We start from the raw sequence: 14,457 nt of genomic DNA on the forward strand, positions 1-14,457 counted from the left end.
GTGCCTTGGTTTGATGAAGATGACCCCAATTCATCTAATGAGACTGAGGAAAGCAGTCGGTCCTTTTTAATTCCCTCTTCTAGTTCTTCTAATCAAACTCACATACCTCATAGGACTCCTAAAATTCCTTCCATGTTTAATGATTTTATCTTTGAGGGTAAATACAAATATGAAATTGAAAAAACTGTAAATCACTTTTTTCTAAATAAATATAACAAATGTTTTATTTCTAAATTGTATTAAACTTTATAACCTCAATCTTATCTTGAAACTTGCTCTAATCCTAACTGGATTAAATCAATGAATGGTGAGATGGAGGCTCTTTACAATAATAATAGTTGTGATATAACTAATTTGCCTAAAGATAGAAAACCAATTGGATATAGGTGGATTTATAAAGATAAAGTACAAATCTAATGGAGGAATTGATAGGTATAAAGCTAAACTTGTAGCTAATGGCTATAATCAGATAAAAGGGTTGGATTATGCATAAACATTTTCTCCTATAGCTAAATTGGTTACTGTTAGGCTTGTTATTTCTATTACTATTAATAATAATTGGGGCTTGTTTTAGTTGGATATTCACAATGCGTTTTTATATGGTAGCCTTGATAAGGATGTATATATGACATTACCTCAGGGCTATCATATAAAGGGGGACAGTCGTGTGTACAAACTAAAAAAGTCTTTATATGGTGAAACAAGCACCACATAAATGGAATGAAAAGTTGTGTAATTCCTTATCTGATTTTGGATTTATACAAATTATCAATGATTTCTCCTTATTTGTTAGAGATAAAAATGGGTCTACTGTTATTTTGTTGGTTTTGTTGATGATATAATTCCCACAGGTGATAGCTTGACTGAAATTGATAGTGTCAAAAGGTTTTTGAAATCTCTTTGCTTAATCAAAGATTCAGGTAAATTGAAGTATTTTTTGGGAACAAGGACGGAGGTTGTATTGGATCAGGAGGGGTTCCCCCCCCCCCCCCTGTTTTTTTTTTCATAACTAGCCCATAACTATTAATTTTTTTTACATATTACACTTAAAACTATAAAATTAGACTTTGCCCCCCCACTGTTCTTCAATTATTATACTAGGATGTAAGCTTGTAAAGGTTCCTCTTGATCCTAGTCAAAAAATTTACAAAGAAGGTCTGGATAAAAATGATGTTTTATTGAGTAAGATTACAAAATATCAGAAATATTTGGAAAGTTAATTTACCTCATTGTTACGAGACCTGATATCTCTTATACCGTCCATACTTCGAGTCAATTCATGAACAACCCTAGAAAGTCTCATATGGATATTGCTTTAAGGTTTTTGATGTATTTTAAATTTAGTCCTGGTAAAGGTGTTTTAATTCTTAAAATTAGTTTTGTTGATGTTTATGGGTTTGTTGATGCTGACTGGGCTAAATGCCTGTCAACCAGAAGATCTGTTACTGGTTATGTGACGTCCCCAATTTCACAGTCCGAAAAGACTGATTTGTTTATGCTTGATTATAAAAATCAGAGTATCTTTTAAAGAAATACGTTGCGGAATTTTTTCCCAAAAACATAATAATATATTATCAAATCATTTCCGAGGAAATGTATTTTATTCATTTTAAAACTTTGGGATGTCATCGTCAATACAAAAACATAAGCATAAACAGAACATACATTCATTTACACTAGTGATTTTACATCTCCTTTAATCTCTCAGTGTAACGTAGCTTCGTATCGACACCTGTGATAAAAATAACTTGAGTGAGTCGGGTTGGGAAACCTGGTGAGCATATAGGGTTTTCAACACACAATAAATAAATTTATTATGTTTAAACATCAATAATCAACCTAATTTTTCCATCCTTATTATTCTCTTTATTACCCCACTCTATCGATCCTCACAACGACACAATCTATACTCTCAGATCTAAAATCAATCTCTTTACCTAATCCATACTCCCGGATCTAAAATTTACCTCTTTACCTAATCCATACTCCCGGATCGGGTATGTCTAATCCATACTCACAGATCAATAACTGTACACATTCCATACTCTCGGACTAGGGACAATTTAATTATGTCTTAATCCATACTCTCGTATTAATAACAAATAACAATGTCTTAATCCCATACTCCGGGATTAATAACAAATAACCATGTCTTAATTATTTATTAAGGATTTACCCTAAGAATCATCTATCACTCATTCCTAAGGATTTATCCTAAGGAATAGGCATTAAGTATATCATCACTAGGGTTTATACAACATGCACTAAATCCATAGCTGCAAGAGTTTATACAACGGGCACTAAGTCCATAGTTGCCAGGGTTTATACAACATGTGCTAAGTCCATAGCTCTCATTTATTGATAGTATTATTCACAGGAATCCACCTGCAATACATGGCAATGGGTTTCTAGAGTACATCTGATAAACATATAGTTCACAACACCTAAAGTTTGCGAGTCTGCTAGTGTTCCACGAGCCGTCTAGAATAGTCCATGGTTGTCATCCATACTCTGTTGAATAACGCAGGCCAAAGTTTGGGTAAGTGCTTCTCTCATATTTTACCCCTCACCCTCATCTCATGATCTATATCACCGATCATCTCATTTATCTAGCTCATCTTTCATCACATACGAACTATTTCATCTACCCATGTTTTACCCAGCATATTTGTAGATTAAAATACATATACAATTTAAAACTTGTATAAAACATCTAATCAACACCCATATAAACTAAACACAAAATATAATTACACATAGCACGTATTTTATAGAAAATACTTCATATCTATGTGTAAGATGAAGGTAACTATATACTCACCTGATAAGATGATAATTTGGCAGCACCTCGTCTCTTAAAATAATCTTTTTCGATGAAATTGAGATGTTTTCTAAAAAAACGGGCTTCACATGGGAAGAGTTTCGGCTCGAAAACTCTTTTCCTGGGGACTTCAGAACTTGCTTCGGGTGTCAGGAATGTTTCCTAGGCTTCGGGGGGTGTTAGGGAAATTTTAGAGAGAATAGGAGGTGAAAAAGAGTAGATTTTCAAAACAAAATCTGTAAGCCCTCGGTTTCTATTTATAGTGGCTGGAAACTGTCCGTACGCTGGGCGTATTGCTCAGCGGTTCTCTACGCGGGGCGTAAGCCGTTGTACGCTGGGCGTACAGCTTAGTACGTTGGGTGTAGAAGCTTAGTGGCTTCGTACGTGTTGTGGTACAAGATATGTGTTGCATAAGAGAAATTAGGAAACGTGGCCAACTCCGGATCACACACACGAGTACGTTGGGCGTACTCCCTCGGACCAACCTCGAAGTTTGTGCCCAAAATTCAAAAATTCGTAACTTTCACATACGAACTCTGTTTTTGACGTTATTTATATCCACGCGTAGGTGAAATTAAGCTCTACAACGTTCGTTTAGACTATGTAGGCTAATTTTGACTTTATTTTTAAAATTATATTTTTAACAGTCCGGGACAGGAAAAGTCCGTTAAAAATTCATAACTTTTTCATTCGATGTCCGTTTTCATCTATCTTTTTACCGTTAAACTAATATCAACAAGAACTTCGGTTATCGTTTAGGTTATTTCGGATAAAAATCACTCGATCTAAAATTCGAGTTTCGGACTGCATACTGCTATGTCAAATCTTAGAAAATTCATAACTTCCTCATACGAAGTCAGATTTGGATATTCTTTTTATGCACGCTCTCGGTTTAACAAATACAACAATTTTAGTTTAGATCATTAAGGCTAAAAATCACTTTAACGAAAAACTTTTTACGTCATACAACGTCGTGTCGGTTTTGTCGCGAAACTTCGACAGGTCATAACTTCTTCGTTATAACTCGGATTTCGGCGTTCTTTATATATCCAGAATCCTTGTCACGACGACTACAAATTGGTTAAGATTATGCATTCTAAATAATCTTCTATCAAAAAGTCATTTTCGATGCTTATCATTTCTAAATTGACTAGCCCAAATCTACGAGCGTTATAGGTTATTGTGTATTATTTGGAAAGTCACTTTTTCTTGGAGAAGCAAAAAACAGAATACTATTTCGAGGAGTTCAACCAAATTTAAGTATAGGGCCTTAGGTTTTGTCACATGTGAAATAATTTGGATAATAAAAGTGTTGTTGGATCTTGGTATTGATGTCTCAAAGTCTTGTAAGTATAATGTGATAATGATTTTGCCATTAAATTGGCTCTTAATCTGGTCTTCCATGATAGGACTAAACACTTTGAGATAGATGTACATTTTTTAAGAGAAAAGATTTCAAAAAATACAGTTAACTTGGTTAAGAACATTGTTGATGTTTTAACTAAGGGGTTAAGTTTAAGTCAACATGCGTTTCTGATTAATTTACTTGGTCTTTTTGATCCTTTCAAAGTTAATTAGCTTTGTCAACTATTAGTTTAAGGGGGAATGTTGAAGTATTCTCATTTATTTGGTTAAACTAATTGTTAGACTTGTTTTGTTATTATTTGTTTGTTTAGGGTAGATAGTGTTCTTGTTGGTTTCTTTTATTTACAGGGTTTTACGCGCAAATCTATTCCGGGTTTGGAGCTCCAGTTGGGTTGAGTATATATTCTCTGTATGTGAAGGAACCTCATTAGAGTGTGTGAAAATATCCATGTTTCTCTCTCGTTGTGCATTCTTCTCAGTTCATATTAGGGTTTGATATTTTTTTTACTGATTTATATTCCTTTTGTTCTTGTTCAAGTTCTATATGAGTGTTAATGTAACATCCCAATTCAGAATCAAGAGTTCAGGGGGTAAAGTGTAAGTTTGGAAAAGAGAAACTCGGCGAGTAGGAGCTGGAACTCATCGAGTTTAAGCGTGTGTCGGGCACATGTTAAGTGATCGGACTCGCCAAGTCGGAGGCTGGACTCGAGGAGTCCGTGCTGGAATGTGAAACCCTAATCCGGGGTTGTGCCCTATATATAAAGCACATTATAACCCACCTTCAGCCTCTTTGCTACCCATTTGAGATCCAGAAACCCTAAATCGTGAGAGACTCCATTGTTGAGAAGATTGAAGCTTGGAAGAAGAAATTGGTGAAGAGAAGTTGGAGGAATTTGAGGATAGCATCAAGAGAGCTTGTGGATCTGAAGTCTACATCAGTTTAGACTCATCTATAAGGTAAAAGAACCTTACCTTAAGCTATTTCCTTGTTATTTCATCCATGGTGTGTGATTTGGGGTTATTTAGCATGGTTGGGATCTATTTCGGGTATAGAGACTAGATCTGAGGTTGCAACTTCAGATTTAGGTTGGTTTGGAGCCATGTAATCAGAAAGTGATAGCTTTGGGGCTTGATTGAGAGTGTCCTTTCCTTAAACCTTCATTTTAGCTTGATTAGAGCTTGTTGATCCTTGCATGCACGTAAAGTTGGAAACTTTACGTGTGAATCTGGCCCTAGGAGCCCAAATCTTTGTATTGGAAGCAATGGAATGGCCTGTGATCGTTTGAATGAAGATATTACGTATAGAATCGATGAGTCTGGGAGATGACTCAGCGAGTCGGGCTTGATATCAGTCTTGAGTCGCATAGTAACTCGGCGAGTCACATGGGTAGACTCGGCGAGTTGTATGAAGATGGGCAGGAACTTGACAAGTTGGGAGAACAACTCGACGAGTCTGTTGAAGATTGCCTTGGACTCAGTGAGTCTGTTCTTGGACTCGGCATGTCTGGTCGAGAAGTCCTAACCTTTTTGGTTGAGCTGTGAATCGGTGAGTCGAGGGACGACTCAGTGAGTTGAGCAGGAAGGGACTCAGAGCTTGTTGGACTCGACAAGTCTTGGGGCGACTCGGCGAGTTGAGTCGTGGCATGGGAGTTTCTGAGCATAGGAACTCGACGAGTCAACGGGTTGACTCGGTGAGTAGGGTCAACTAGGAAGGTTGAATTTGACTGAGGACTTTGACTTGGACTAAGGGATTGACCAGTTTGACTTCCAAGGGTATTTTGGTAATTATTGGTGTTTATTGGTTTTGGTTATTTGGTAATGATCAGTGGTGGAGTTCGTGCTGGTGGTCAGAGCAACGTGGTCTTATTTCTTCAAGTCGGCAGTTGCAGGTGAGTTATTCTCACTATATCGACAGGGTCTAAGGCACCAAGGTCGGCCGTTTATCGGATGGGAATCCGGGTAGTTGTTTGTTATGTTATTGCCGTGCTATGTCTGCATCATGGTATTTAGGGTGGTATATGTTAGAGACCTGGTTAAGGTCGGTATCCTTGTATATAGGATAATGCTATGTTAGTGACCGGTTAGGTCGGTATCCTGGTTAGGATGTTTCTATGTTATGTGATCTGCTAGATCGGTTGATTAGTTGTAAACTGCTATATGATTATATGTTTATGTGCACATGGTTGTTGGACTAGGGTTGGTTTGAATCGGGTCCTGATTTGTGCCGTAGGCCAACATACCCAGGGCGGACCGGTTAGATTGAAGGCCCTGCGAGCGGTCCGGATAGGTTGACGGCCCCAAGAGGGCGGACCAAACATGCCGAGGCTCGGGGAGTGGACCAGACAGACCGAAGGCCCGGTGCGGCGGACCTGTCATACTGTAGACTCAGAGAGTGGACCAGGTGGACTGAAGGCCTGGTGCAGGCGGACCAGTCATACTGTAGGCTCGGAGAGAGAGTGGACCGGGTGGATTGAAGGCCTGGTGCAGGCAGACCAGTCACACTGTAGACTCGATATGCATGGATGTTCTGTTTATGATATGATATGATATGTGTATGGTTTTGTGGTTGGTATTTTGGGGGTAACTCACTAAGCTTTCGGGCTTACAGTTTCAGTGTATTGTTTCAGGTACTTCAGGAGATCGTGGCAAGGCGAAGGCGTGATCGTACCGCTCCTCAGTTTTATGTTGATGTTTCTGGGATACTCTGATAATAAATGAACTGAAAACTTTTTTGTAGTAACTTAATGAATATGAGTTGTTTTTGAAAAGTTTAAATTGGTTGTAAATTTTCATGGTATCACAGTTAATCTTTGAGAGTAGTATAGGAACTTGTAGAGAGGTTTTCCTTTGTAAGTAAATGTCAAGCGATCTGGTTTGTTAATGAAATAGACTGATCATGTTGGGAAATATTTAGATTGTTATTTTGTATATAAAATTAGATTATCAATCATGCTACACATAGCCACACACCACACATCAACACACATGGTGTGTGTAGTTGTGTGTGTGAGTGGATGGAACATTTTTAACATGATAGCCATTATTGTTGCCCGATATGGACAACTTGGTGGATGTTTATGGATTGATAGATGATTCTCAGGCTTCAAAAAACACTTTTGGAGATGATTTTGTACGTGGGCTATGGGTTTTATGATATTTTTGAAATGAAGTAATTTTTTTGTGATAAACCTCCTTTACGTTGAAGTTTTGTTTGATAAGATTGTAGATTGTTCCTTCTTGTGGTTTGTCAATATGAGCAATAACGTTGGAGTTTTTTTGGAGTAATTGGCTCCAAAATCCCCCGTTCGTTATTTCTATGTAATCGTGTTTTACTAGCTTGCTAATAAATTTAAGTCGTTAAAAAATGGAAAGATATGAAAAATTCTGAAAGTTATAGAGCACAAAGTGGTGCAGAAGGTAGAGCATGGTGGTTGTTATGAGAGGTGGTGGCGACAATGGAGATGAAAGACTAGGGGTTTGTGCATGTATACGAGAGAGATAAAGATAGATAGATAGATAGATAGATAGAGATAGAGAGAGAGAGAGAGAGAGAGATTTGGGGTTTCCAAGACGACCATAACAAGAAAACGACTGAAAGCATGCATTTTTAATCCCACGGTTATCTGTATTATTTAATGATCTGACCTTAGTAACAATGAAACAACATTTGATAAATGTTAATGTACAAAATAATTAAGCTATATGTATGGTAACATTTATGGATCCTGAACCCTTTCAGAGTTTCGTCACTCAACCACCCACATGATGGTAAAATGTTGGATTTATATTGTAAGTTTGTTTGTTTCAAATTTTTGATTCACAAAACTCAAAAGATGATAAAAAGTAGGATTTTATGCTAGAAGATTGTTTGTTTCCAATTTACTATTCGCAAATACCCTTTTATGATACATGTAAGTCATGTTCAAAACACTATGTTTTGAACAAAAAACATCGTATGTCACTTCAAGCTTTTAACGTTTAATTTAAACAAAATGTTCTAAATCTAAATACCATATCATACGACGTTTAACAAAACGCTACCAATAAACATGACCGTAGTAATTATAAGATAAATACTAAAAAAATGAGTTATTGTGTTATAAGAAATTTAAAAACTCCACAGAAATTTTAAGATAAATATAATTTTTTGGTTATTTTGTTAGGGAAATATGTGGAAAAGTCCCAAAATTTTGCCTCAGTTTATGATTTTGTCCAAAATTAATTTTCATTTATGAAAAATGATAGTTACCAGCTATTACACTCAGTTTAGACCTTCGAACCGATAACCCTTCTATTAGCCGGTGACCCCAACTGACTCGTCCGTATCACCCTTCATTAACCTCCCCGTCATCCACTCCTTTGTAAAAACCCTTTCTTACCCTCCATCGAAGCAAAACCCTACCCCAGAAGAATCAAAGGTAACAAAACCCACGTGGTCCTCCAGTATCTTGTTTCCCTTATAATATTCTGATTACTTTGTGTTTTTTAGTGATAACGGTGACAATAGATGACTTGGATACCATTGACATGGAATTGGATGAGTTTTTCAAATAGAAACAAAGAAGTAGATGCAAAGATGAGTTCCTAAACACTCTCACAGACGAAGCACTTGAAAAATGTACCAAACATGAGATAAACCAAAATGGTTTTGAAGGAATCTCAGAAGATGAAGCACCACAGGAGAAGATGAATGATAGTGAGGATGACGATGAAGACAAATTGCAGTTTCAGTGCTCAATCCATGATTCGAAGGTGAAATGGAACAATATGAAGCCAATTCGTAAGGAGAGGTATGAATCACCACACCAACTAAAGCTTTGTTTGAAAAATTACTCTATAAGTAGGGGTTATCCAATTAGGTTCAAGAAATATGATAGTGTAAGGCTTATGGATGTATGTGCAAGTGACCCTAAGAAATTTCAATGTCCCTTTGTTGTAAGGGCCTCATGGATGAGCACCGAAAGATCATTACAAATCAAAAAAATTGTTGAGCAACATACCTGTGTTAGGAATGTTCGTAGTGCTAATCTGAAGGAGATGGTTAGGAAACAAAATATGAAATGTAAGGAAATGCAAGCTATTATTCAAGGCAAGTTCCATTTCAAGGTTTCATAGTCAAAATGTTATAGAGCAAAGTGTAAGGCAATTTCTTTAATAGATGGAAAGTTGAGTGATCATTATGCAAAAGTATGGGGTTATGGACATGAATTGATGAGGTCCAATCCGGGGAGTACAATTCAAATATCTGTCACTGTAAACCCTGATAACACTACTATATTCAATAGAATGTATACATGTTTTAAGGCTATCAAAGAAGGATGGAAAGTTGGTTATCAAAGAGTTATTGGGCTTGATGGGAGTTTTTTGAAGGGACGATGTAAAGGTGAGCTGCTAACTGCCATAGGGAGGGATGCAAATAACCATGTGTATTCCATTGCTTGGGTAGTAGTTGAAATTGAGAACAAGCCCATCTGGAAGTGGTTTTTGGAACTATTACATGATGACCTAGAATTACAAGGAGGCTTGGATTTATGTGTTATTTCTGATCGACACAAGGTAATGTTTTTGATTATCTTTATTTTTCATTTCATTTATACATGTATCAAGTAATTACTAATGATGAAGATGGAGTGAATATGAAGATGGAGTTGAAGAAACGCAAGAGGACAATGATGGAGATGGAGATGAGGATGACAAAAAAGGACTTGATGATACTCATGTTAGGGTTAAAACGAGAAAACTTTCTGAAAGGATAAATTGTGGTGGACAATAAAGGAATATGAATGGATCCAGAAAAACCTCTTACTTTGGATTAGATTGGTTTGGATTTAAGCAGTTATATGAGCTATTTGGGTAAATTTGTTAGGAATCCATTTTTGGTAAATTTGTTAATATGCCATTTCTTTTGTAAACAATATACAAAATGGTTGCATTGTTAACACTTTGGCTAATTTTGGTATGTTTTGTTGATGTATAAGTTACATCCATTTTTGTCATTATGTTATGTTGAAAAACATCCTTAACTTGTTCACGTCATACACTTACAGTTATACATTGCTCAAACAGTAGGTATCCATAAAGTCATTCTTCATTCTACAACCTACAACTTACATCCAACTGTCATTTAAGTAATCAAGATTACATACATTGCCAAAAGTTTTACAACAATTTAAAACTACTTCAACATAATCCACACAATTACCAACAAACACAAAAAAAACCTAATCTTCAATTTTTCACCTTCACCTTGTACAAGAACCTATTGAATGCCATTGTTGTGAAAATCCAAAACTTATTCGACAAATTCTTCCACGAAATCATTGTGTACTTGAATGTCATTGTTGTGAAAATCCATCAACATGTTTCTGTACCAGTTGTTTGGTAATGGGGGATCGACCCAAGCAAAGTACTTGTGATCTTTTTTCTCATCTTGTTATATAGGAAATAAAACCTAATCGGAAGAGATTTGAGATGTAATTAAAGAGGGTTAAGGGATACTTACCCGAAAATTAAGGCAGCTGATGAACCTCCTGCCAGGGTTTGTTGGCCTCCATGATGTCCACTTACCAACGGGGTCTTCACAAAACCATGTTGCCCTTAATGTTTGCCTTTGTGATAAGATATTGCTCTTGCTTCCCACTGAGCTTGAAGATGCCATTTTTGGTAGAGTTTTGCTTTGATGGAGGGTAAGAAAGACGGGGATGTTAATGGAGGGTAATAAAGACGAATCAGTTGAGGTAACCAACTGATAGAAGGGTTACCGATTCGAATATCTAAACTGAGTGTAATAGACGGTAACCTGTTATTTTTTATAAATAAAAATTAATTTAGGACTAAATAAAAAAACTGAGACAAAAATTTGGAACTTTTCCGCGTATTTTCCATTTTTTTAATATTACTTTTTGAAAATTAAAATTAATATTACACATGATTAATTTCAATTTTCAAATCGCACAACCTTTCGCTACCATCTTTTGCACAAAGAAAAAAACCTAGTAAACAAAAACCGGGAGATTGAGAGATAGAGTTGGCAGAAGGAGCGAAATCAGGTAGAAGCGGGAAAATGGAAAAGCAGCAGCTTCTAGAAATGGGTTTCTCCGACGAGTTAGTTTCTCAAGCTCTCTCCGCCACCGTCGGCAAACCCCTTTCTAGTGCCACCGAATGGATTCTCAGCCAAGAATCGAGAACCGACAGCAAAAGATCCCCAGTCCTTACCCCATCTCCTTCTCAGCCCAAAATCAATCCCTTCTTTCGTTTAAATTCCGCAAAGAAACCACGACACTCACCCGACAATCACCAGCAACCACCGGCGGTGGAGCCGGAATCATCACCACAACCAGAACCCAAAAAAAGGAAGCAGCCTCCGCCTCGCAACGAACAACCGTTGGCTGAGCGTATGCGGCCTCACACCATCTCCCAAATCGTAGGACAAGACCACCTCCTCGCCGATAAATCCTCTATTCTTCGGTCCGCCATCGACCGTGATCGCTTGCCCTCGTTGATCCTCTGGGGCCCGCCTGGTACCGGTAAGACCTCCATTGGTCGAGCCATTGTTAATTCCTGTTCATCATCTTCGTCTTATCGATTTGTTACTTTATCTGCTGTAACTGCTGGCGTAAAAGATGTTAGGGATGTAGTAGACGAAGCTAGAAAACGCAAAAAGAATACCATCAATGGCACCATTACGAGAACAGTATTATTCGTAGATGAAGTTCATAGGTTCAACAAGTCACAATTGGACTCTTTCTTACCTGTAATCGAGGACGGTAGTATCATCTTCATCGGCGCTACCACCGAAAATCCTTCCTTTCATCTGATAACACCATTGTTATCTCGTTGTAGAGTCCTCACCCTTAATCCCCTTCAACCCCACCATGTTTCCACCATCCTTAAGCGAGCTACAGAGGATTCCGACACCGGTTTAGCCCAGAGTGTAGGGAGAGCAATCAATGTGAATGATGAAGTCATTGAGTTTTTATCACAGCACTGCGATGGAGATGCAAGGGTCGCATTGAATGCCCTTGAAATTTCCGCCATTACTGCTTCTTCCCGCTTAGGTAGTGCTACATCAGACAATTCTGATTCTGCAGCGCTTTTGGGTGTCACCATTGAAGATGCAAAAGAGGCGTTACAAAGCAAGCATCTTTCATATGACAAAAATGGTGAACAACACTACAATTTAATCAGTGCACTTCATAAATCCATGAGAGGAAGTGATGCAAATGCATCAATATATTGGTTGGCTAGAATGTTGGAAAGTGGTGAACAGCCTCTTTACATTGCACGTAGACTCATACAGTTTGCCAGCGAGGATGTTGGGTTGGCAGACACGTCAGCTCTCACTCAGGCTGTTTCTTGCTATCAGGCTTGTCATTTTATTGGTATGCCAGAGTGTCGCGTCAACCTGGCGCAGTGTGTTGCTTACCTGGCACTTGCTCCTAAATCCATAGCTGTATATAGAGCACTAGAGGCTGCCACGAAGGCTGTTAAAGATTCAATTGGGCAAAATGAAGGAGTGCCTTTGCATCTGAGAAATGCTCCTACTAAGTTGATGAAAGAACTTGGATATGGTAAAGATTACATTTATACCCCTGATAATCCTTCATTGCCTCAGTCCTTTCTTCCGGTTTCCCTTCAAGGTTCTAAGTTTCTTGATTGGCCAGGCAGTTTTGGTGCTGATAAATAATATGAATCAAGCATCAAAAGGTTAGATTTTTGTGTTTTTGGAAGCTCTTAGATGACCTTTTCCTTATTATATGCTTTTGTTTCATCTTTTATGCATGATGTTTTGTCCCCAAATTTTGAAACTTGCATGTAAAGGAGCAGTTGATGAAAGTTAAAGTAATCTGTTTTATTGTGAGCTTTGACTATTCTTGATTCTTTCTTTTGGTTAAAGATATTGAGATGTTTAAATTTGTTCTCAACTTTGTGGATTCTTTGTATTTTTAAATTGGCTAAGGATGTGAATTGTGAAATCAAATTAATGAATGTGTCTGTAAATATTAAGTTCCAGATTCTGGGTGCTCTGTTGTCATTGATGCATAAGACATTATCTTGGTATTTTGGGCATAAATCTTCGTCTCAAAGTGATATTTATTTTGCTGTGAAACAAGGATTGTAATTGTGGTCAAATGCGTTTGAATTTTAATCAACATTTAAAATTAAGATCATTTTTTTTTATGCTCTATTCTTGTAAAAGAATAACCATGTATGGAGGCCTTGAATGCAATCATGACATGTGAAACAAATCCCATGTGAATCAAGTCACAAGGCAAATCTTTTTTTTTTTTTTTTTTTTTTTTTTTTGTAATTGTACCTTTTTTGGTGAATAAATCACATTAATTAAAATTTAGAGTTGATGAGTTTGATTCGTTTTTGAAGAGTAGTTATCTTTTTGTGAAGAATATGATATTGAAATGTTGAACATGGTGGAAGATTATGTTGATCTTAATAAATTGAAGGCAAAAACACTAATATAACCAATTGACATTATTATAAGTTCAATTGTTTGAACACAGTAGTGAATATGCAAATTCAATAGTGTTTGGTGATCGTTTTTGAGAGGTAATTTTTTTTGTGATTTTCATTTCTATCCAAATGATTTTAATTGAATGGATAGGATGACTCTGCAACATTGACTTCAGCTCCACATCTCTCATATGGAGCAAGATAGTAGTTAAATTGAATGGTATACCCGACATGGTTCAGCAATTATATGTTACTTTTGAATCCTTAATTTTGAAATATGATTTTCAATGTCCCATAAATTACCATCCCCTTAATGAAATTTGCAAACATAATTTTGGTCATTTCAAGTTTCAACATAGATCAACTAAGTTGCAAAATAAGAAAAAGTGAATGTCAAAAATGGTGATGAATTATTTTTGTTTTCATAAAATATAATTGTTTTAAAAGAGCATTGTCAAAATGTAAACAACTAATTTTTTTTTTTTTTTTTTTTTTTCAAATTAATCGTGTTCTGCAATATACCAGCTCCAATAATATTTTTTTTGAACAATTTTGTTATGTAACAAAACAAAGAGAATTTTTCATAAAAGTCTCCATATTTTTAGGTTTATTAATGATCAAATATTGCATTATTATTTTATGTTTTTAAAAGGATAGGCCAAAAAACAATACATATTTACATATTAGGACAAGAAACCAACAACCGTTTACATATTTGAGATTTTAGCCGGTAATTTTCAAAAAAATCTTATATCATTAATGATAAATTTTTTTATTAACAAATAATAATAGAGTATTGATAT

The 14,457-nt window shown here is 36.5% G+C and overlaps 1 protein-coding gene across 1 annotated transcript; it reads left to right on the plus strand.

The window, feature by feature from the left end:
• The first annotated feature begins 11,148 nt into the window (after positions 1–11,148).
• Positions 11,149–13,046, plus strand: LOC145031501 (AAA-type ATPase family protein). The gene has a single exon (XM_078980071.1). It carries the CDS (start codon positions 11,250–11,252, stop codon positions 12,870–12,872), a length of 1,623 nt encoding a protein of 540 aa, XP_078836197.1. The 5' UTR covers positions 11,149–11,249; the 3' UTR covers positions 12,873–13,046.
• Positions 13,047–14,457: the final 1,411 nt, after the last annotated feature.

The sequence above is a fragment of the Lactuca saligna genome, chromosome 1 (assembly GCF_052625555.1).
Source record: "Lactuca saligna cultivar CGN05327 chromosome 1, ASM5262555v1, whole genome shotgun sequence".
Taxonomy (NCBI): Eukaryota; Viridiplantae; Streptophyta; class Magnoliopsida; order Asterales; family Asteraceae; genus Lactuca; species Lactuca saligna.